The following is a 24,491-nucleotide window of genomic DNA, read 5'->3' as shown; positions in this document are numbered from 1 at the left end:
CTAATGTTGAGCTATCGTCTTTATAAAAGGCCACCAGCCGTGTTGGTGCCCATACAATCACTGGGAAACTGTTCCCCCATTGTCAGGACTTCATCTACTTTCCAGAGATACCAGGTAAGGGGGGGGGGGGGGCGCAGCTCTGTTGTGCTGGGAAGAAGGAGAGGAATTCATACTGTCATGTGTGTATGGGTCTCCGTTATGGGGGATATCCTTTTCCTCTAGGATGACATACAGGGTAATGCAAAATAACATAAGGAATAGTCCTGCCCATTTTCTGTTTTGTTTTTTTAAATTCCCCCCTTTCTTGAGCAATGGGAAGGTTAGCGCAGCCTTTGCAAGGTACAATAAATTAGGCTTTAAGGTGTGCTGGACTTTCTTTTCTTTACAGGGTCAGTATACTAGAGTACCAGAAAATTGTAGTGTCCCTGTAGTACACATTCTGTATAGCTTGAGTAGGCATTGCATGGATGAAGAAGCAAGCACACAGGCAGTACATACAACCCTAATAGTGATATCTATTCAGGGCCCTACCTCATCCCAAAGCACCAAATCTGAGGCAGGTCAGAGCCCAACCGATTCTAAAGCATTTCTTTAAACAGCAGCTGATGCAACCCTCGTTCAGGTCAGGATAACTACATTTATCAGCTAATACTTTTCACATGAGCAATTATTTCAGTTTAGCATTTGCACCCCCACGTTTTATTCTATTATTTTTTTCTACCCCACCTTTCTGTCCATACTTGGAACCTCGAATTATTGTATTATTTGAAAATTAATAGGAAAAAAACAGTCCTTGATAAGTATAAACTGTAGAAGGCATAATCTCCCCTGCCTACAAAGCATCTAATCCTGTTGATTTATACCACTGTGGGCTGACAATTTAGGGCGCAAACTTGTGCATGTTTAGACAGAAGTAAGTCCTACAGCTTCCAGCATCCCCCAGCCAGCTGGGAGTTTTAGGACTTCTGTCTAAACATGTACAGGATTGTGCTTTCGTTTACTCTGGACTACAATTATTAATCCTGTTATTTAAAGTGTTTTTTTTTATTGTTGCCATTCTTACTGTATATTTCATATTCCACTGTTCTTACTGTATTTCATATTGATTTGTACATGTTAATTTTTAACCTTATTAGTAGGTCACTCTGAGAGACCTTCAAGTTGAAGAAGCAGGATATAACTCTAAAATCTATAAATTTTATCAGACTTCCAATTTATTGCAGTGGCTCCATCACATACTATGAGGAGTGGGGGCGGGGTGCCCCCTCTTGCAGGGGGCATATTTGAGGTATTCCTTCTTACCAAGAAACTGAGCAATAGGGCGTGTTTGTACCTAGCATCCACAGACAGCTGGCAGGGCCCTAAGTCCCCCTTTTCCTCCACCACCAGGTAAGCCTGCCAGGGCTCATGACGTCTCCCCCTGCCCCAGGTCGGGGGACCACCAGAGAACACAGTGCCAAAGGCCCCCTACAAATCTGGAGCCAAATAAAGTCAGTTGTAACAGTTATTGGCAGTGCAGTTCTTTTTGTACGAGAGAGAGAGAGAGAGAGAGAGAGAGAGAGATTATCTCTTGAAGAAGCACAGAAGAAGTCCCGGCCTATATTTCTGGCAGTTCCTGGCAGCAGATGTCTTCCAGAAAGGGTGCTGAATGGTTGGTTTCACACCTAACGCTAAGAATAAAGGCGTCCCTTCACAGCTCTCCAAGTCGGGCGGGGGGTACCTCTATATTTTTGCTTCAAGCCTGTGAGATTTCTGCCTCCCATTTCTGAGCCTCGGGGATATAATTTTTTTTAAGGCAGACTGTCTCACAAATATTAGGTATCTCCACAGGTCTCAGAAATTCAGCCCCAATTCAATCCCTGCCGTTTCTTCACTGGCCGAAGGATCCCAGTAAAGAAGCATCTCTTTCCCCGCCCCAACTAACGTGGGGCTGAGTGAGGGCAGGCAGGCTTATGACTGAACAGGCCCCTTCCCATCAGTCTCTGGTTTTGTGGTGCTCGCTTTGCCTGTGAGGCCTCATTGCCTCCCTGTGGAATGGCCTGGCCCCATTTTAGAAGTGATAAGATAGCACAAATTTAGCTGCTCTAACAAGTGCCAGCGATAACGGCCTATCTTGTACACAGTTCAGACAAGTATGTCGATATAAAAAGGCCCAGTCCCGCCCAGCAGTGGGCTGAAGTGAGAAACAGTGAAAGTACAGTCTGAACTCCAAAACCGAAAGGAGGGCCTGTTCTTGGGCAACATTTTTGGGAGAGAGAATCACAATTATCGCCAGGAGAAAACTTGTGATTTTTCTCTGTAGCCAAGCAGGGGTGAGCAATTGAGGGCACTCCTGCAGTTGTTGGACTGCAACTCCCATCATCATCCTTCACCATTGACTATGCTGGCTAGGGCTCATGGGAGTTGCAATCCAACAACATCTAGAGGGCCACAAATTGCCCACTGCTGCTTTATCGTTTTGCACATTTTTATGATGTGGCCATTCAGTCCCCTTAAGGCAGCTTGCCTCAACCTGGTCCCCTCTAGATGTTTTCGACTTCAGCTCCCATCAGCCCCAGCCATCATGGCCAATTGTCAGCAATGCTGGGAGGTGTAGTCCAAGACATCTGGAAGACACCAGGCTGGGAAAGTTTTGTGGCTCCAGGCCCTTTCATACATTACACAGAGGCAAACTCAAGTACTTCACAGGGGATACCCATGACGGAGCTGCAGCCAGTACACATGTTTACTGCCTTCATACTTTGCACCCATTTTTTAAGGTGTACGCTTCAGATATTTTCGATGTACGCGCCCAAAACATGTAATGAGTAAATTGGCCTTTGGTGCAGGCCACTTTACACATTGCATGTTTTTTCGAACTTGCAACTGCTATGAGAGTTTAAATACTGCGGGGGGGGGGGGGGGTAGACAAAGTAGTATCGGACTACAGTGTGATGTGTGAGCAAGTTGCGAGGCAATGTTGCCCAGGCATTTGAACACATGGGTTCAAATGCCTGCTAAACCATGGATCACAGCATCTCTCTGTATGCCTTCTTGGGGCCACCTTCCATATATCCAAGGCAAATAATCATACGTACCTTTGTCATATTTATGTATTCGTATGCTGTTATGTATTATTTCTACTTATTACATTTATATCCCAACCTTCTTCCAAGGAACTCAGGGCAATGCACATGATTCTCCCCCCCAACCACCACTTTTCTCCTCACAACAACCTTGTGAGGTAGGTGGAGAGATACTTCCTGGCTCAAGGTCACCCAAGTAAGCTTCAGGGCCGAGTGTGGATTTGAAGCCTAGGCTCCCATGTCCTAGTAACATTCTAACAACTGCAACAGATCACTCTAGTTACCTATATACCTCACCCCTCCTGAGTGTGGTGTGATATAATTTTGGGCCAAATTTCAGCACCAGGGTTTATTCCTGTCTTATGTAAACTGCTCTGTGAGCCCTTTTGGCTGACAAGCAGGGTAAAAACAAGCTTAAAATAAATCTTTTAAATACTGGGGAGACCTGTAGTAGCAGCAGAAAGTACCTTTGAGCATGCGTAACATACATTCCCCTCACAGCCGAATTGTGGTTTTGCAGCTCCAGATCTGAGATTTGGGATTACCAATCTAATATCCTAAAACTGAGTCAAAGGCTTGGCCTTGAGGCTCTCTTAAACCCTGGTGCCTTGCATCTTAAATGAAACCCTGCCTTTCTTTATCCCATTCCGGGAATGTATGGAGAGCCCTGAGAAAGAAATCTCCCTTGTGCTCCCACAAATCAGTGGCATTGCTAGAGAAATAAACTTGCACCCCCTAGAGAAGAAATGAAGTGGGACACACACACACACACACACAAGGAATAATGTCTTGTTTTCCCCCCCACAGTCAGTGTACCTGAAGTCTGATTTCTTGAAATGGCAGAAGAGTAAGTAGTATTTTTAAAAAAAAAACTATAGGAGGGGTGGCACATGTGTTTTTGATGGTAGTCTGGGATATATATCTGAATTCTCCAAGAGCAAAGTCTAGAGACCAAAAGCATGGAGACTGGGACCTGGAATATTCTGTATCCACAAGCAAGGATTAACCATCTCAGATATGCAGATGATACCACTTCGATGGCTGAAAGCAAGGAGGAGCTGAGGAACCTCATGACGAAGGTGAAAGAAGAAAGTGCAAAAGCTCAAAAAACCCAAGATTATGGCAACCAGCTTGACTGAGAACTGGCAAACAGAGGGAGAAAACGTGGAGGCAGTGACAGACTTTGTCTTTCTAGGCGCAAAGATTACTGCAGACGCTGACTGCAGCCAGGAAATCAGAAGACATTTACTTCTTGGGAGGAGAGCAATGACAAATCTTGATAAAATAGTTAAAAGCAGAGACATCACACTGACAACGAAGGTCCGCATAGTTAAAGCAATGGTATTCCCCGTAGTAGATTTTATTTTCTTGGGCTCCAAGATCACCGCAGACGGTGACTGAGCCATGAAATTAAAAGACGCTTGATCCTTGGGAGGAAAGCTATGGCAAACCTAGACAGCATAGTAAGAAGCAGAGACATCACCTTGCCGACAAAGGTCCGTCTAATCAAAGCTATGGTTTTCCCAGTAGTAATGTATGGCTGTGAGAGCTGGACTATAAGGAAGGCTGAGCGCCAAAGAATTGATGCTTTCGAACTGTGGTGCTGGAGAAGACTCTTACGAGTCCCCTGGACTGCAAGGAGGTCAAATCAGTCCATCCTAAAGGAAATCAACCCTGACTGCTCATTGGAAGAACAGATACTGAAGCTGAAGCTCAAATATTTTGGCCACCTAATGCCAAAATAAAGAGAAAACTCTCTGGAAAAGACCCTGATGCTGGGAAAGATTGAAGGCAAAAGGAGAAGGGGACGGCAGAGGATGAGATGGCTAGATAGCATCAGCGATGCAATGAATATGAACTTGAGCACGCTCCTGGAGAGAGCGCAGGACAGGAAGGCCTGGCATGCTATGGTCCATGGGGTCACGAAGAGTCGGACATGACTGAATGACTGAACAACAAATTCCCCGTAGTAACCTATGGCTGCGAGAGCTGGACCATAAGGAAGGCTGAGCGAAGGAAGATAGATGCTTTTGAACTGTGTTGCTGGAGGAAAATTGTGGGAGTGCCTTGGACTGCAAGAAGATCAAACCAGTCCATACTCCAGGAAATAAAGCCAGACTGCTCACTTGAGGGAATGATATTAAAGGCAAAACTGAAGTACTTTGGCCACATCATGAGAAGACAGGATACCCTGGAGAAGATGCTGATGCTAGGGAAAGTGGAAGGCCAAAGGAAGAGGGGCCGACCAAGGGCAAGATGGATGGATGATATTCTGGAGGTGGCAGACTCGACCTTGGGGGAGCTGGGGGTGGCGACGGCCGACAGGAAGCTCTGGCATGGGCTGGTCCATGAAGTAACGAAGAGTCGGAAGCGACTGACCGAATAAACAACAAACAGCAAGGGAAATGGAACCAGAGTTGGATGTGACCTCTGGAGAGGGAGTAGTGTTTTGGGGGGTTGGGAGAAGGACTGGGGGAGACAAAGGTTTCTTAGGTCAGGTATAATCCTAATAGTAGGTGTAAATTAGGGCTGTACTTTTAAGTGAAAACACTTTAAAAGACAGCTTTGGGACTGGCGGGAGGGGTGGTGTAAATCCAAGGGGATCACATTCAGTCTGACTAATATGCCTCTTTCTGTCTTTCACAGGGAAGAGATCACTGTAAGTACCAACAAAAGAGCATCCTCAAAACTGATGGAAAATAAACATACATTTTTTATTTATTTTTATTGTGATATTTTCCTCTTTCTTCAAGATCCTTTATTTAATGCTTAAGGGAAACTCTGGTTTTCAGGGGGGTTTCTCCACGTATACTAAATAAGAGTTAAATGAACTGGTGGAAGACATGACTAAGGGCCCGAGCCAATGCATGTTTAGACAGAAAAAAGTCCTACAGCTCCCAGCATGCAGAACTTTTCTGTCTAAACATGCATAGGATTGTGGTCTAAATATGCTAAATGGGCATGGTAAAGTCCATTACTAACAATCGCATTAAGCGATTGTGAGTATTCTACCACAAGAAACAACTAAGTGCGCACAGATCCATAAGCGTGATCTTCTTGGAAAACAAGATGACACATTATGGCTGATCCACCTATGGATTTTGAACCTTACCAAGTTCCACCTTGTGTCTTTAGTCCATTTTGTCGCTTAAGATAAACTTTGCAAGAGCTTTCTGCTAAATCGAACCAGAGCTTGGGTCCTTGAAAAATGGGTTAAGATAAGCTTTGCAAGAGATCACCAGTGTCAGTTCAAGTTAGAATGTACAAACAGTGCCATATAAAAAATGTCTTAATTTATTATCTTCAGAGTGGCAGTCTGCAAATCCTTTGTATTATCATATTCATGTATCATATTCAAAGTCATGTGTTCCACCAACACTAAGGTTCTAAAGAGAAAGTCGGGGGTTCAAGCAATCTTGGGAAGGCACATGCTCTGCCTTGAAAACCATCCTCCCCAATCCCCAATGGGTGTGATGGCAGGTTTTGGTCATGTGGCATTAAAGAAAATTCTCTCTGCATGTGTTCAGTGGTGCGCTTCTTTATTATTACTCCACATCCCCCAGGGATAAAACAAAACAAAACCCTGAAACTGAAATCAAGGCTGAGTATATGGAGGTTTTCATGGAAGGCTTCAGTTAGAGGAAAAGCCAGTCAGGAACAGTGGAGGCTGTGGCTCCGATGTCAGTGGGGTGGTGAATCTGCTCTGGGTTTCAGTCAGAACTCTAAAGGAGCTATCCTAGGTGTTTCTTCCTTCTCCAGGGGTAAGGCAACCTGGGGCCTTCCAGATGTGTTTGACTACAACTGCCATCAGCCCTGGTCAGCATGACCAATGGCCAGGGATTTTGGAGGTTGCCACCCAAAACATCTGGAAGGCACCAGGTGGCCCATTCCAAACTCAGGGCACTTTCACAACACAGTTATGGGGGAATAAGGGCTGAATGAGACATGCAGTAGAGATGGAGGGATGCATTTTCATGCCTTGAACATTTTTGCACATAGCAGTCTGGGGCGGCGGGATTTGGATCAGGACTGTAATGCGGGAAGAGGCTTAACTCACCCCCAAGGAACATATGAAAATGCTGTGGACTGAGTCAGCTCATTGGCCCGTCTAGTTCAGTATTATCCAGTGGAGGCTGGTGGCTCCAACGTCAGTGAGGCAGTAAATCTGCTCTGGGTTTCAATCAGAACCAGTGAGAACTCTAAAAGAGCTTTAGAGTTCTCACTGGTTCTGACTGAAACCCAGAGCGGATTCACCACCTTGCTGATATCGGAGCCACCAGCCTCCACTGGTCAGGAAGCTAGACAAGAACTAATATAGTCTCTCTCCAGCCAGAATAGAGCAGCCCCAGCCTAGGAAACGCCGCTGCCTGACTCCACCCAAACGCAGTCAGTCCAGTGCCATCTAGTGACTAAAGCTTGGAATTTTTCTCTCCATAGAGAGGCTGAAACTTGGCATAATTGTGCTTTTCAACAAAAGATGGCGTGCGTTTCTGAGTAAGGGGCTGGCTCAAGACAGTGGGATGGTGTAAATCAGCCTTCTCCAATCTGGTGCCCTCCAGATGTGTTGGGCTGCAGCACCCATCATTCCAAGAAAGCATGGCCAATGGGGGTCGTTGTCCAACACATCTGGAAGGCACCAGGTTGGTGGAGCCTGGTATAAATTGACCACCATCCAAAATCCAAACGATTTAAGTGAATGGTGGCATCTTTACACCATCACTGTTGCCCCCCCCCCCGCTTCTCTTTAAAATTCAGGAAACTTGAAGTGCATTCAGAAAAAACACCCACCCACCCCATTCCATGTATTCCTTATAACATTTCTTAAAGACAATATGGCAGTGAATACGATGAAATTAATGCATCCTTTATTTCTGCAGTATGAGGAGGAGGAGGAGGAAGAAGAATATGTGGAGGAGGAAATGGAAGAAACCATAGTTGAGACAAAAAAGGAACCTCCACCACCTCCCAAGCCTGCTCCCCCGCCCCCTCCCCCTGCTACGGTCCCTCCCCTCCGTCGGAAATCGTCCGCTAATTACCGAGCCTATGCCATTGAGCCACACGATAAGGTGAGTTCCTTTGCAGGGGCGGGGGCAACGTGTGGCCCTTCAGCTATTTGGGCCTGTTTGGGCCTACAACTCCCATTACTCACCATTGGCTATTCTGGCTAGGGCTGATAGGAGTTGTAGGCCAAAACATCTGGAGGACCACAAGTTGCCCACCCCTCTTTTAAAGATATATTGAAGTAAAATAGGAGGGCAGAACTACACAAGGCTAGATTTAGGGGGAGCTGACCCAGGAGACTGCCTGGGCTGCCTGGCTCTGGGAGGTCTGCCATTGGCTGTCTGCTCAGCAGCTGAAACAACAGTGGTGGCTCGTGGCCAATCTGGCCAGTGAGGTAGAACTGCCTCAACAGAGGTGGAGCCAAGGGTTCACCAGAAGTGGGGCCAACATTGTGCAGAGGAGCTTTCACAAATATAAAAGTTGGTCAGCCAGCCATCTGGCACAGGATGTTATTTTAAGACATAACATTGTGCAAATGTATCATAAACCAGCCCATAATTTTTACAGACTCACAAGTGCATTATAAGAGAGCCAGTGTGGTGTAGTGGCAAGAGTGTTGGACTGGGAGCTGGGAGATCGGGGTTCTAGTCCCCACTCGGCCATGGAAGCTCACTGGGTGACTTTGGGCCAGTCACACACTCTCAGCCCAACCTACCTCACAGGGTTGTTGTTGTGAGGATAAAATGGAGAGGAGGAGGATAATGTAAGCTGCCTTGGGTGCCTTGCAAGAGGAAAAAAGGCGAGATATAAATGCAATAATAAATAAAATAAGACAGTTTCTGATTTTTCCAGACTCACAAATCAATTATAAGCCAGTTCATGTTTCTAGACTCACAAATACATTATAAGCCAGATTATTATTTTTCCAGATTCACAAATGCATTATAAAATGGTTTCTGATTTTTCCAGACTCACAAATGTTATAGGACAGTTACTTATTTTCCCAGACTCACAAATGAATTATAAGCCAGTTTATGATTTTTCCAGACTCACAAATGCATTATAAACCAGCCCACAATTTTTTTCCAGTTTTTTTTTTTCTAGATTCACCAGTGAATTATATACCTCTCCCCCTCCCCCATTCAAAGAAGTTTACATACCAGGATTGTGCTGGTCTGCTCTGGCTCCTCAAAGCAAACAGAGAAATAGCAAGCAGACAAACAAACAAGCAAACTAACTAACTAACTAACTAACACACACACATTCTCATTCTCATTCTCATTCTCATTCTCTCTCTCTCTCTCTCTCTCTCTCTCTCTCACACACACTCACACACACACACACACACACACACCCCTCCTTCTTTTCTGCCAAATCCAAGAGTTTGATTGGCTAGCTTAGCTCAGCCAAATGAGGGTGGGGCAGCGCACCACCAGCCCTGTGATTGGAACCTCTGGTGGACTTTAGCAAGATCACTCGAGGACCTCCCCCCCCCCATCCCCCATATTAAGTGCATCTGTTTCCTTTTGTTCCATCACAGAGAAAATCCAAGATAACGGCTTCTCGGAAATTACAACTCAAGGTAATGTTGTGAAATTGGTGTGCAGGGGATTGGAATAGGCAAGGAAGAATACCAGGCATAAAGTAACTTGTGGAGGCTGCACGCTGGGCAAGATTCCAGGGGACTGGGAGGGGCATGGAAGCACTCTGGAAACAAAATACCTGACAGAGAGGGCACACTGGGCAAAATTCCATGGGATTGGAAAGGGCATGGAAGTTCAGCGGACACAAAGTACCTGGTGGAGGGAGCATGCTGGACAAAATGGAGTAGGCAATGACAGGCTTGTGGTGTTGGAGGAGTGCATGAGAGTAGGTAAGCTCATAGGTCTAATCGAGCTATATTCTGTCTTTACCTCAGGCACTGATGCTACAGATGGCAAAGCAGGAAATGGAAAAAGAAGAAGAAGAGCGTGCCCAGGAGAAAGAGCGATATCTCTCAGAGCACTGCATCCCCTTGGAACTGGCAGGACATGGCCTCACAGAGCTGCAGGTAGGTCTGGTCAGTGTGCTGGCAGGTAAAAACAGATGCAATATGAAAAGTGAAAGTCCGTTCCTCGCCTACAGGGCCTGGCCAGGCAAGGGAGGCAGATGCCCCAGGGAGTAGATGCTGAGGGGTAGGAGGTGTTGGAGGACAGAGCTGCATGTGCCATGTGGCCTTTCTTGTATCCCCCCTCCCTCCCGCTAGTCTGCTGCTCTCAGTTGAGGTGGGGGACACTCTCCCATCTCCTGTGTTAATGTAAGATTCAACTGTCAGTCCAGTCAGCAAATTAGCTCTAGCACAACGCCCATAGCATAAGCTGGTGCAACAGGTTTCCTTGGAAAACCCAGCGTGCCAGTTTATGCTATTGTCACTGCACTAGAGGTCGCTTGCGCTAGTGCTACATTGATTGTGCAAGTGGAGTGACAGCATTGGATACTACCCATAGTACGGAAAACTGTGGCCAGGTGACCTGTGTGCCTGCCTGTTCAGTCTGCTGTTGATGGGCAACTTCAAGGCTCGTGCCTCTTCCTTCTTCTTATGGATCTTTATCTCCAAACTGGAACTGGCCTGGAGAGCCCCTTGGAACAGAGGACAGTTTCAAATAGAGGAGGGCCCTCTGGCAGCCCTTCAAACCGAGGACTGTTCTCTGTAAAAGAGAACACACGGCCACCTGAGCTTTTGTATGTGGAATTGGTTTGGGAAGACACCAGAGGAGGCTGGTGGCTGCGATTTCGGTGGGGCTATAGATCCATTCTGGGTTTCAGTCAGAAACAAGCAGAACGCTAAAAGGAGCTATCCAGGGTTCTGAACCCTGTCTCCAATTTCCTGAAGATCTACCTTCTGCCCACCCCTGACATAAAATGATAAAAATCCCATATATCTAGACAAACAAACAGTTCAAAAGAAATACAATCCAATTTGTTAATGGATTCTAATTCTTCAGCATCCATCTGTAAATGTCCTTTGCAACTGGTTTTCTTCTCTTCCCCCTTTCTCTAATAAAAAAACCCTCTTCCATCCCAACTGCTTAATTTCTTTAAAATCAAGTTGTCTAGCCTCACATCTGCCAGGATGCTCTTGGACGTGAAAGCTGTTTCTTCCATTATCTAGTTGAGTTGTGCTAGATTTATTTATTAAGGCCAGTGTGGTTTCCAGGTTGTTTAGGGTCCTTGGGCAAGACACCCTCCATGGGCCCCCTCTCTCAGTGTGTCTGCCTTCTTACTGCCATGGTCAGCAGCTGCTGTTGCTCCTTCTCCTCTTTCTCATCATTGCTGTGGCTTGTTCGCTTGACAGGCAGAGAGCCAGTGAGCAAGTTGGCAGTGGCATCTACTGCTCCTCTTTTCACCAGCACCGTTGTCTGGGCCAGAGCCCAGAGAGGCAGGCGAACAAACAGGTTGCAGTGGTGAAGAGGAGGAGCATCTCCAGGAGGTTCTTGACAGTGGTCCCCTGCTGGGGTGTGGGCCCTTGGCTAGTGCCCCACCATGCCTACCCTTGGTGCCAGCCCTGATTAAGGCAAAGGCACTTTCGACATGTTCAGTGAACGCACTCTTCCATATTATTGCTTTGGAGTCTAAGCCCTGGCTCAGCTTAAGCCTTGTGCAACTTACACCTCCTTGCCCGCTGTAGGAGATGTGCCGACAGCTCCACACGCAGGTGGACAAGGTGGATGAGGAACGCTACGACATGGAGGCCCGGGTCAACAAGAGCATCAATGAGGTTCGGTTCGGAGACTTTCACAGGGGGCTTGGCTTGGAGTTAGGGCTAATCTCCTTTTCGAAGGAGTTAAAGCCCCCACCCCTACCCCTGCCATGGTTGTGATCAGACTCACCGTCATCCATGCCTGCTGTTTATTAAAAAGAAAACAATCGCACCACAGTTGACCATGAATAACATCACGTCTTGGCTGGCCCTAAGGCTGCCTTTTAGCACTTGTCGATGATGTCGATGCAGGACAGTAAGCCAAAGAGAACCAAGTGTACATCCCACCCAGCCTTCCCCAACCTGCTGCCCTCCAGATATGTTGGACTACATCTCCTATCAGCCTCAATGGCCATGCTGGCTGGGAATGATGGGAGTGGCAGTCCAATACATTTCGGGTGGACCAGGTTATGGGAGGCAGATCTAATGTATGTGTCAGCCATTGTGGTTCAGCATTTGAATTATAGGTGTGGCAAAATGTAAGAGAGAGGGGGAGAGAGAGAGAGAGAGAGAGAGCACACCAGTGTGGCATAAAGCAGGAGTGTTGCTAGGCCTGGGCCCATGTGGCTGCAGCCCCAAATCTATTTACCAGGGCCCTGGATCAATTCCGTGTCCTGCACTCATCCCAGAGTGCAGGACATGGAATAATGGGCTCAAGTTACAGGAAGCCAGATTCCGGCTGAACATCAGGAAAAACTTCCTGACTGTTAGAGCAATACAACAATGGAACCAATTCCCTAGGGAGGTGGTGGGCTCTTCCACACTGGAGGCGTTCAAGAGGAGGCTGGACAGCCATCTGTCAGGGATGCTCTGATTTGGATTCCTGCATTGAGCAGGGGGTTGGACTCGATGGCCTTGTAGGCCCCTTCCAACCCTACTATTCTATGATTCTATGAATTCCACAGAGCAAAAAGGGTCCATTGGTGCAAATAGAAGGAGGGGTTTTTTTCCAGCTTAGCTGCCATGAAGGAGGATAGTTTTCATGGGGGATTGCAGCTAGGGAAGGAAGGGTTAACCCTCCCCTTCCCACAATTCCACCCCATCCCCCCACTGCATGACAATTAAGCTTGGAAAAAATCCATTGGTGCCAATGGATTTTTCCCCCTTATGGGGCCCAGGGGGATCACAGTTGGAGAGGGAAGACCTGATGGGCCTGGGCCCTGAATCTTTTGGGTTCCTACTAATGCCCCGGCATAAAGAACTGGGCCAGTCACTGCCTGCGAGGCTTTTGCTGAAAGCTGGGTTTCAAACCTTTTCACAAAATCAATCGACATGTGTCATTTTTTGAATAGGCAAAATACTAAAGATAGCCACTAGGTGTCAGTACCAGACCAGTTTTCACGTTCACATCCTAATCAAGTGTAGCATGAGCTATGATGGGTGTCATTTACATGTCTGCCCCATTCATCGTTGAAACAGGGATGGAGGGGGTGTCTTGTTTTGACAGTAAATGTGGGCATGGGAGTAGGGTACTGGAGCATGCTCCATCTTGCCTCTCTTCAGTCCATTGCTTTAGGGTGCAATCCTATGCATGGTTAGACAGAAAAAAAGCCCTACAACTCCCAGCATTCCCCAGCTAGCAGTGCAGGCTGGGGAACGCTGGGAGTTGTAGGGCTTTTTTCTGTCTAAACATGCATAGGATTGCACCTTTAGCTGTTTTTTCTCTCTTCCAGTTCATTTCCAATATCAGAGCTCGGAGACTGACTTTAGAAGGGAATTAGACAAATTCACCAATGATCATTCTTTGGGCAGCTATGAGCCATCAGTTGAACACCCACGTAATCCCAGCTGTAAAACCTGAGGTGGCCTTTACAGTTACATGCACTCATCTGTTCTTCCTGGATTAAGAAAGTCTGTGAAAAAGTTTGACCATACTTGGATCAGAGGAGTTTTTACTATAGCACCCCCTAAGCAACCTTCCCCAACCAGCTGTGTTCCAGAAGTGTTGGACTACAGTGCCTATAATCACCAGCCAGCATGATGGGTTTTGCAGTCCAACACCTCTGGAGGGTGCCAAGTTGGGGAACGCTGAATCTCTGGCTCCACTCCCTGGACTCATTCTTCCACATTAACAGATGCTCTGGCCCCGCTCCAGATCCAGGATTTGAACCAGAAGATCTTTGACCTGCGAGGCAAATTTAAGCGTCCCGCCCTTCGCCGTGTCCGTCTCTCTGCCGATGCCATGATGCAGGCCCTCCTAGGCTCCAAACACAAGGTCTCCATGGATCTGCGGGCCAACCTCAAGCAGGTCAAGAAAGACGATACTGAGAAGGTGAGGCTGGAAGGTTGAGCAGGTGAAAGGAAAGGGAGACGGAAGAGGAGAGAGGGTGGTTACATGAACTTTAGAGCCTTTCTACTTGAGGCTTTTATTGTGTGCTCGTGATTGCTCACTCACGGTAGTTTGCAGGTCCTTTACACAACGTATCCTCCAGGACCTCTCCCATGCATTATGAGCATTATTGTGGGTTTTTTTACTAATGAGGAAAGTGTGGTATTTTTTCTGAATGGCCTCTATAATGCCATAGAAATCTCAGCTAATTCCGCAATTCCGCTGTACCACAGTACCGCTTAGTGGTTGTATAAGAATATATAGAAAAGCAGAGAAAGAAAAATCCCAGAGGAAAAAAAACATGAAAAGAAGCCAGTCTTAATCCTGCAAAGACTCCAGAAGCAGAAGCCTCGGTAAAGGTGCAGGTTAAAAGCTTCATGTAGAAAAGCCCTTGAACTCTGTGGTCTACGGTGGCAGGGGTGGACAATGTGAGGGTATTGATCCTCTATCGCTACTCCAAGGCATTAGGGTAGCCTCCTTCAACCTAGTGCCCTCCAGGTGTTTGGGAATACAACTCCCATCAGCCCCAGCCAGCATGCCCACTGGTCAGGGATGATGGGAGCTGCAGCCCCAAACACCCGCAGGACACCAGGTTGGGCAAGACTGGGTGGTCACCTGCTCCCTGGAAGATTCCCAGCATTTGCCCCATTCCCAAGAAGACAGGGGCTGTGCCCCAGTGGTTGTGTGTGCCTTGACTGCAGAAGGTGGCTTTGCATGGAGGAAGACCCAGATTTTATCTCTGGTATCACCAGTTGTTGTTGTTGAGTTGTTGTTACATTTATATCCTGCCTTTTTTCCTCTTGCAAGGTGGCTTACACAATCCTCCGCCTCTCCATTTTATCCGCATAACAACTCTGTAGGCTGAGAGTCAAGTAGAGGACTGTTGTTTGCCAGCTTTCCAAACAGAGGAGTGCCCTCTGTAAAGTAGGACACCTAGCCAGCCTACCAGCACCTCCTCCTCCTCCGTGTTTCTTTTACCCACTCCTGGGCTTGACCACTGTCATAGCAACAGCAACCAATATTCTCTGGCCACTGTACAGGGGCTTGGAGTCATGGGAGGGCCAGACACAGCTGCCTCGTCACAAGCTAACATGACCTCAGTGGCTTGCCTCACAAAGCCACACTCTCTCAATTGGCCTCTCATCCTCCTGCAGGAGAATCGGGAAGTGGGTGACTGGCGGAAGAACATTGATGCTTTGAGCGGCATGGAGGGACGCAAGAAGAAATTTGAGGCCTCCACTGCAGGGCAAGCCTGAGGTGGGAGAAATTCTTTCAGCAGCAGTATATGAATTAAAGGAGATGGTGCGTGGGGTGTGGGTGGGTGCTGTGGTGTGGTGTGGTGTGGTGTGCGTGACAATTCAGGAATCAACTTTGCTGGAGGTGGCCAGTGGGGAGCCTAGCCCCTCAGTAGGGCCGGCCCTACCATGAGGTGTTGTGAGGCAAATGCCTCAGATGGAAGATGCTAAGGGGTGGCAATGGCAGCACCTTGGCTATTGCTCCCGAGTGCGCACACACCCACATGGTATTCCCCTCCATTAGAGGCCAAGTAGTGGTGCCACAAGCCCTGTCTTACTCCCGCAAACTAGCCTGCTGCCTTCGGGTGCAGTGGAGGACGTTGTCCCATCACCACTGTTGAAGTAAAATATTCAACAGCCAGTCCCATTCACTTCTCTACATGGAATGGGTGGTAGTGGGCTGTTGTCCTTTGCCTCAGGCAGCAAAACGTCTTGGGCCGGTTCTGTCTACACCCTCCTCCATCAATTTTCAGCTTTCATTGAAAAAAGAAAAGTTAGGTTGAACAAAATGGGATTTACTTCTGAGCAGACATGTATAGGATTGCACTGTTGACCTCTAGCTATTTTACTTGTGGAGATATATGGAAAAGGGACCTCAGTACTTGGTAGAGCACCTCTCCTGGCATGAACCTACCCATATGCTATACTCATCGTCACAGGCCTTCTGCCAGGTGCCTCCTCCAAGAGAGGCTCGAAAGGTGGCAACAAGAGAGAAGGCCTTCTCAGTGGTGGCCCTCCAATTATTGGAATGATCTCCCCAGCGAGGCCCACTTGGCACCAACATTGTTTTCTTTTTGACGTCAGGTTAAGACCTTCCCCTACTCTCTGGCATTTGACAGCTTATGATAAGGTTTTAAATTCAGAACCTGGATTTCTTACTGTTGATTGTTAAAACTGGTGTGTGTGTGTGCGTGTGTGTGAGAGAGTGCTATCTGTTTATATGTTTGTATGTAAAGAGTTTTTATATTATGTACAATATTGTATTTTTAAGGGTTTTAATCTTTGTAAACCCCCCAGAGAGCTTTGGCTACTGGGTGGTATAGAAATGTAATAAATGAAAAAAAAAAGAATGAAAACATGCAGGCAGGCAGAAATAATATCATTAAGGCAGCAAACCTGAACATGCTTACCTGGTAGTAATTCATTGGACTCAGTGGGACTTACTTCTGAATAGACATGGATTAGGGTTAGGCTGTGAATAACATTAGAGGCTGCCTCTATTTATTTATGCTCTGGCTGCACTGCAATGATTTCTAGCCCGCATAGGTCCCCTTGCCACAAAATTTCTGGCCATGCCTCTGGTGCTGTGGCAAATGGGTACTGTCCTTAGGGTAACACAGGCTATGCAAAAATGGTGAAATGTGACATTTTTATTATTAACCCACACTGTTCATTCATCCTCAGGGGAAAAAAAACACCTTTCTTCTTCTGTATAGTTAGAGATTGTTCTCTGTCATTTTGCCCTAGAAACCTGAGCATGATGGTGGGAAGCTGTCTTCAAAAGGTCAAAGTGTAGATAGGGAAATGGTGCAGAACTAGGTTATGGTGGGGATGTGAATTGCCCCTTGCCAGGCTTTCCGAGAGACAGTGGGTGTGGCCAAGGCCACTGATGTCATCGCCTGCCCCACCCATTTTTCCTTCCTCTGTGCTGAGAGAGAGAAAGCTCCAACCTTGGGAAGGACCCAAGGAGGATCCGCAGGCTGGATGTGGAACCTCCACAGGCCCAATTAGGCCCATAGACCAGAGGTTCCGCATCCCTGCAATAAAGGAACAAGGGATTTTGAGGAATGAGGAGGCTTCCAAGCAGAGGGCTACCAATCACTGCTCTTCTGCTATAAGTGGAATCGCCATTAACTGTCCACTTACCCCAGGGGGCTCTAGCAATTTTGGGGTGTGTGCATCTCACTCTGTTTCATCCACACTGTCGTCTGACATAACCAAGTGGGGGTGGTGTTGTCCCTTCCCCTTTCCCCTCACCCCCCTCTTCTCCTACATTTTGAAGCAGCTGCTTCGCCGCCCCACTGAGGAGGACCCTTCACCTGTGCCAAGGTGGCAAAATAGGTTCAAGTCTGCTTACCTGCCTAGGCAAAGGTTGTTTGGGCATGGCTTGGAGCCCCTTCAGGGCAGGACCTCTTGTCTTCTGTTCCTTTAATCCTTTCACAACAAGGGAAGGAGCCTGAGCGGAGCTCTCCACTCTTTCCACCCCCCTTTGCCCCCCAGCCTCACCGATAAATGCACTTGGCCGGTACATAAGAACATAAGAAGAGCCATGCTGGATCAGACCAAGGGTCCATCTAGTCCAGCATTCTGTTCCCACAGTGGCCGACCAGCTCTCGACCAGGAACCCACAAGCAGGGTATGAGCGCAACTGCACACTCTCACCCATGTACCCCAGCAACTGGTGTATATAGTCTCACTGCCTCTGGTACTGGAGGTAGCACATAGCCATCAAGACTGGTAGCCATTGATAGCCTTTTCCTCTAGGAATTTGTCTAACCCGCTTTTAAAGCCATCCAAACTGGTGGCCATCACTATTTCCTGTGGTAGCGAATTCCATAGTTTGACTATGCACTGTGTGAGGAAGTACTTCCTTTTATCTGTCCTGAATTTCCACTAATCAGCTTCATAGGATGACACCATATTCTAGTATTCTGAGAGAGGGAGAAAAATGTCTCCCTATCCACATCCTCCATACCATGCATAATTTTGTGGACCTCTGTCATGTCTCCCCTTACCCTCCTTTTTTGAGAGCTAAACAATGCCAGCTGTTGTAACCTTCCCTCATAGGGAAGATGCTCCAACCCCTTGATCATTTTGGTTGCCCTTTTCTGCACCTTTTCCAGCTCTACAATATCTTTTTTGTGGTGTGGTGACCAGAACTGTACATGGTACTCCAAGTGTGGTTGCACCATAGATTTGTATAGGGGCAGTATGATGCTGGCAGTTTTATTCTCACCTCCTTTTCTAATTATGCCTAACACGGAGTTTGCCTTTTTTACAGTGGCTGCACACTGGGCTGACACCTTCATCAAGCTGTCCACCACAACCCCAAGATCTTTTTCTTGGTCAGTCACCGCTAGCTCAGATCCCATCAGGCTATACTTGAAGCTGGGATTTGTTGCCCTAATGTGCATCACTTTACAAGTAACCAGTATGCTAGTAAATGCCAGTAAACAGCATTGGCCCCCACTCACTTTGCCTCTTTCTCTTTTGGTGGCAGCTGCTGCTTCTCGGAAGCCTGGATCCCTCCCTGTCCCCTCCCCGCAAGCCCTGCTGGTCAGACGAAAGGTGGGCAGCATCCATCTGCCAGCTGTGTTTGTTTGCATGTTACAACAACCCAGGGTTTTGTTTAAACCCTTGAGTTGTTGTGAACGCATATACACTGCCCGATTGCTCCTGCTGCAAGCGAGAGCAGCCAGACAACTCGGGGACGCTCCATCCCTGGGTTGTTTAGCGTGAGGTCCCAACAAAGGAACTCTGGCTTTTCAGGACAGAGACAAGCCAGAGTTGGAGGCAGAGTTCCTTGTTCACATGTCATGCCAAACAACCCAGGGATGGATCGTCTCCAAGTTGTTTAGCCACTCCAGTTTCCAGCAAGAGCAATCCAGTAGCATGCACCAGCAGGCTGCCATGTTCCCAACAACCAAAGGTGTTAAAAAAAAACACACACACACTGGTTTGCACGGAATGACAGCCCAGGGTTTAAAAAAATTCCTGGGTTGCAGTGCCGGCTCCAGGTTTCTGAAGGCTCTTGGGCCCCTCCCGCAGTGAATCTGCCTACTCATCACCGTTGTCGCCAGCTGCTCTGGCTTCTCCTTCTCTTCCTCCTCATTGCCCCCACTCACTTGCTTGACAGGCAGGGAGCCAGGGAGCAAGCAGGCCGTGGCATCCGCTGCTCCTCCAGCTCACCCCCGCTCTGACCTGGGCCAGAGCAAGAAGCAGGTGTGTACAGGCCAGTTTCAGTGGGAAGGAGGAGGAGAAGCAGGTCCAGGGGCTCGAGTTAGTGGGTCCCCTGCTTGGTGTGGGCTCTTGGCAGGTGCTACCTTTGATGCCAGCCCTGCTGGGTTGTTGTTCCACGCAAACTGGTTTGAATGAGAGAATAATTGCTACTCTCGCTGAAATAAAAGACCCGAAACGGGTGCCTGGAATTGTGGCCTTACAGGAATGCAGCCAGACCCAGAAGATGCTTCCTCAGAAGGAAGCACTGCGGCCTCGTCCTATGTGCGTAAGATTCTTCCCCAAGAAAGGGAAGCAGAAGGAAGACCAAGCTGGCTTTATCCCCGCGTGCCTCGCTTGGGAAACGTAACGTGGGGAATCGCCCTCACTTGCACTCGTGTTTTAACAGGGAGGCCTGAACACGCCCCACATACACACACTCAGAGCACCAAGCAGGCACATTTTTATTTTTCCCCTCAATGCTTGTATTTCGCTAGGTCAGAGTTTCGCAACTACATGGTTGCTGAAAAGAAAACACGTAAACAGCAAAGTTGAATCCCCTACAATTCGGTTCATTTCCGCAGAGAACAAAGGTCAGGAAGCAATTAATTAAGGGCTTCTTGAGAGTCAGTGGCGAAAGGAGCTGCTTCAGGTGACGCCAAGCACTTCCAGTTACGTTTTTTGTAAAGAAAAGATTTAGGAGGCAAAAAGCAAAAGGAGGCAAAACACAGAAAAGGAGGGAAAAGTTCCTGGTGCCTGCAAAGTCTCCTGCATGTGCCCACAATCAGCTTTTCCAGGGGAGGCTGGTGGCTCCTATGTCATTGGGGCTACGAATCCACTCTGGGTTTCAGTCAAAATCAGTCAGAACTCTAAAGGTGATATCCAGGGTTCTGGAGTGGATTCACCACCCCACTGACATCAGAGCCACCAGCCTCCACTGGGCTTTCCCCCACCTCTGTTGAAGTAACAGAACTTGGGAGAGGAAGCCTTGGGGCAACAGGGTCCTTGGCAGTGGGTGGGCTCCCCACCACTCCAGCTATTTTTCGCCCAGGAACCCTTTCCCCCCAGCTCTGTTAAGGGCATTCTGCTTTTTGTTTCTTTCATGGATTTTCTGCAGCCTCAGCAGACTGATGAAGCTGTGGGGAAACACAGGAGGATTGATGACAGTGCCTGGAACCCCTGTGAAGTTGCATGAAGGAGGCAGGGCCATTGCCCATTACAAGCCTTGTCTGGAAGCACCCTGAGAGATCCTCAAAGAGAGAGAGAGAGAGAGAGAGAGAGAGAGAGAATGGGTGTATTGGTACAAAAATCAGATTTAAATTTTATTTTATTTATTATTTTATTTATTAACTTTCTTAATCGCCCATCTGGCCAGTCACCCAGCCACTCTGGGAGATGTACATCAATACAAGCAGTTTTAAAACAATAAAATTTTACATTGAAACATGATATTTCTAAAAAATACCCTAACCCACCCCCAAAGCCTACCTGAACAACCACGTTTTTAATGCGTGGCGGAAGCTCATTAAAGAGAGGGCATGAGATAACTTAAGAAGGCTCCAGTAATGAAGGAGGAAGGGTGGAAGAATACCAAAGAATGGGAAACCTGTGTGACAATTTCCCAGACTAACTGCAGGGAGGTTTGCATCTTTTTAATGCAGGGGTGAGCAACCTGTGGCCCTACGGATGTTGGACTGCAACTCCCATCATCCTTCACCAGTGGCTATACTGCCTAGGGGCAATGGGAACTGGAGTCCAGCAACTGGAGCGCTACATGTTGCCCACCTCTGCTTTAAAGAGAACCTAATTTTTATGTAGAAACAAAGGCATCAATCAGGTACAATTAGATCTTGAAGCAGGACAGCACCTTGTGGCACCTTGAAGCCTAACAGATTTATTGGGGCATAAGCTTGTGTGGACTAGAGCCCGCTTTACTGGAGGATGGCACTTCATTCATTTGATGAAGTGGGTGTAGCCCATCAGAGTTTCTGCCACAACAAAATTGTTAGTCTTTCAAGACTCCTTTTTTGCTTTTTTGCTGTAACAGGCCAACATGGCTACCACTGTGGAATTTGACAGGTCTTAGAAGATGCAGAATACACCAGCTTTATCTCACTATTTTAATGGCCAGACCATGTGAACATGAGCTGGTGCAGAAATATGGTGGATTTCCAACCTTGGTAGGAGGTGAACTAGAAGACCTTTGAGGCCCTTTCCAACTCTGTGATGCTATGATGATAAGAGTTAATGTTGGCATAGTCCTTTCAAGCGTTCAAAGCATTTCATGTGGATTATTTAATTGCAATTCGTACAACAACCCTGTAAGGTAGATCAGGGTTCTATTATTCCCCATCTTGGAGATATGGGGACTGAGCCTGGCAAAGAGAGTGTAGCTTGCTTAAGAACACCTAGTGAGTTCATGAGAGAGGCAAGATTCGAACCAGGGGCTTCCTGATTCATGGCTCAGTTTCTCAGCCACTGTGTCACACCTGCTCGAAAGACAAACAAGTACAGCCAAGCATTGATTTGGGGATGGTTGCCTAGATTTGCTCCTCTCTTCTCTTTTTCAGATGGGCTCCCTGTGTTCTCCTGGACTGCTAGACACTGTTGCAACCTGTCTGCAGGAAGAACCCCTGCCATGTATGCATTATCGTTCCCTGTGGTGTGAATAGCAGAATGTAGGAAAGTGTGTCGTGCAGTCTTGTTCTCCATCCTGCTTCCTCGTCTCATTACTTTGAGGAGAATCTAGACAGTGACACCCACCAGGAAAATAATCCATTTAAAATCTGTTGTGCACACAGCCAAACTGGTAAGAGAGAGTGAGGGAGCTGCAAGGCATTCAATGAGCATATTCATGCACTGTTGGTGCATATGGACACAGGTTTCCCAAGAGTTCAAAAGGAGCAGCAGCTAATTTGGGGGCAAGGGAGAGAAAGCAGTAAGACAGGAGTAGAGAACCTCAAGCCTGGGACCCAAATCCAGCTCTCCAGGGTTCCCCAAACAGCCATGCCCCCTTCACCTGGCCCCACCCCCTTTCCCCAACCACCAAGTGGGGAACTTTTGTGCAGTTTTTCCCCCAATCTGAAAGCCTGAAATGCCTCTCCTAAGGCTTAACTCCTGGCAGTAAGAACGTAAGCTACAAGAACCTGGCATTGTTTTGTATATGGGGCCCCACTCCTTCTGCCTTTGGCCCCTCCCCTTTTGCCTTCAGCCCTGCCCACCTCTTGAGAGCTTCTCCAAAACTGGATTTGACCCTCGGGCTGAAAGAGATTTCGCATCCCTGCAATAAGAGGACATTTGCCGTTGCATGTGCTGATGTGCCCAGAGCGTAAGATGCTGTTGCACTCTCTCAAGGCCCAGGCGGGTGGATGGAGAAAGGGGAGAGCAGGGGCTTATAGAAGATAGGGCCGTCTGTCTGCCTCATAGTGCCAGATGTCAATTGTTGTCAAAGGATGACTGCTATGTGTCCCTTGACCAATTCTGACCACTACTGTGTGACAGTTGTCAGAGAACAAGTATCCTGGAGACATTTGCCATCAAGATTTGCAACAGACAGTTTGGGGGAGAATTTGGAAGAGGGGGCAAATTTAGTTTCAGGACTAGTTAAAGTTCCATGGTGGGGTGGAATTCTGTATGTTTTTAAATTGGATTTGGACTGTCTCGTTTCTTTTTGCAGCAAGACTCTGTTGTTTTTGCTGCAGCAGACTAACACAGCTCCCCTTCTGGAAATGGTTACTTCTGTAGCTCGGTGGTAGAGTACATGTTTTGCATGCAGAAATTCCCAGGTTCCATCCCCAGCATCTCCAGTAGGGCTGGAAAAGACTCCTGCCTAAAACCATGTATCAGGGGTGGGCAACTTGAGGCCTCCAGATGTTTCCACCTACAACTCCCATCAGCCCTACCCAAACTAGCCGATGGCGAGCAATAAGAACATAAGAAGAGCCATGCTAGATCAGACCAAGGGTCTATCTAGTCCAGCATTCTGTTCACGCAGTGGCCAACCAGATACTCACAGGAAACCGACAAGCAGGACATGAGTGCAACAGCACCCTCCTGCCCATGTTCCCCAGGGTGTACGTAGGCTCACTGCCTCTGGTACTGGAAGTAGCACATAGCCCTCAAGACTGGAAGCCACTGATAGCCTTTTCCTCCAGGAATTTGTCCAACCCCCTTTTAAAGCCATCCAAATTGGTGGCCATCATGACTTCTTGTGGTAGCAGAATGATGAGAATTGTAAGCCAAAACATCTGGAGGGCCACAAGTTGCCCACCCCTCCCATACGTTCGTATCAAAGGGACAGCTGAACATATATTAAGAGGAATCTTCCTTATGGGAGCAGGAAAGGCCTTCTGGTTGAACACAGCCCCATTTTCTGTCCCCAGAAAACATGTCTCGTTCTGTTTTTTTCAGTGAAATGGCCAGCAGCCCATGAGTGTATTTTTCACCTGCAACAGTGTGGGACCATATGAAACAGTAAACAGCTGTAGCTGGCCAGATACATCCTCCAGCAGTCTTACGTTGGTTGCTTTAGTCAGCTGCTGTTTACAGCCATTGTTTCCTCCGGCAGCTGCTGCTTTGGTGCCATTTCTAGGGCCCACCTCTCCTTCCTGGAGTGTTCCCAGCCAATCAGGGATCATGTAGGGAGCATGAAAGCATTGCCAATTCATATAGCCAATCGGATTTGACTTAGCTACAGGACAAAGTCACAAAGCTAGCTTGTGGCGAGGGCGACAATCCGTATTTCATAATGCTCCTGAAAATTCACCAAAAGTGGCAGGGGGGTGAGGGTGGGAATGAGCTCTTTTCATAACTGGTGAAAGCTGTTGCAAAGAGAGCCCGTATTACATTTAGTTCCTCCCTACTTAAAATCCCTCAGGGTTAGGGATGCCAAGGAAGAAAGAAATCCCTTCTGAACCAGATTGGAAGTAGCTCTGTTGGCGTCATCAATTCAGGTTGGGAATGGCATGGTTTCTTTTGCTACACTGAATGGAATTTTAGGGAACGGACTTGCTGGCTGGCTGACTTTTGCTCTGCCAGTTGATCCAATCAGGATGTTCATTCTCTGTCAAGAATGTGTGATGGGTGGTGGGGAAATTATACATGATCTTGGTACAAGACTTGATTTG

At 47.5% G+C, this 24,491-nt stretch overlaps 1 protein-coding gene across 3 annotated transcripts; it reads left to right on the top strand.

Annotated features, from left to right (window-relative positions):
• The first annotated feature begins 51 nt into the window (after positions 1-51).
• On the top strand, positions 52-23,107 carry TNNI3 (troponin I3, cardiac type). 3 transcript variants are annotated; one of them, XM_084805509.1, is made up of 9 exons: positions 52-114; positions 3,873-3,919; positions 7,943-8,131; positions 9,607-9,648; positions 9,985-10,116; positions 11,734-11,823; positions 13,901-14,077; positions 15,289-15,391; positions 21,936-23,107. In XM_084805509.1, exons 3-8 carry the CDS (start codon positions 7,985-7,987, stop codon positions 15,388-15,390), a joined length of 690 nt encoding a protein of 229 aa, XP_084661635.1. In that variant the 5' UTR covers positions 52-114; positions 3,873-3,919; positions 7,943-7,984; the 3' UTR covers position 15,391; positions 21,936-23,107. The 3 variants fall into 3 exon arrangements, with proteins under 3 accessions (XP_084661635.1, XP_084661636.1, XP_084661637.1); XM_084805510.1 differs by lacking the exon at positions 52-114 and adding an exon at positions 1,538-1,651; XM_084805511.1 differs by lacking the exon at positions 52-114 and adding an exon at positions 1,893-2,132.
• Positions 23,108-24,491: the final 1,384 nt, after the last annotated feature.

The sequence above is a fragment of the Heloderma suspectum genome, chromosome 6 (genome assembly GCF_057233095.1).
Source record: "Heloderma suspectum isolate Gila_16-S chromosome 6, 16-S_ref, whole genome shotgun sequence".
Taxonomy (NCBI): Eukaryota; Metazoa; Chordata; class Lepidosauria; order Squamata; family Helodermatidae; genus Heloderma; species Heloderma suspectum.
This window is presented reverse-complemented; position numbering and strand designations above follow the sequence as displayed.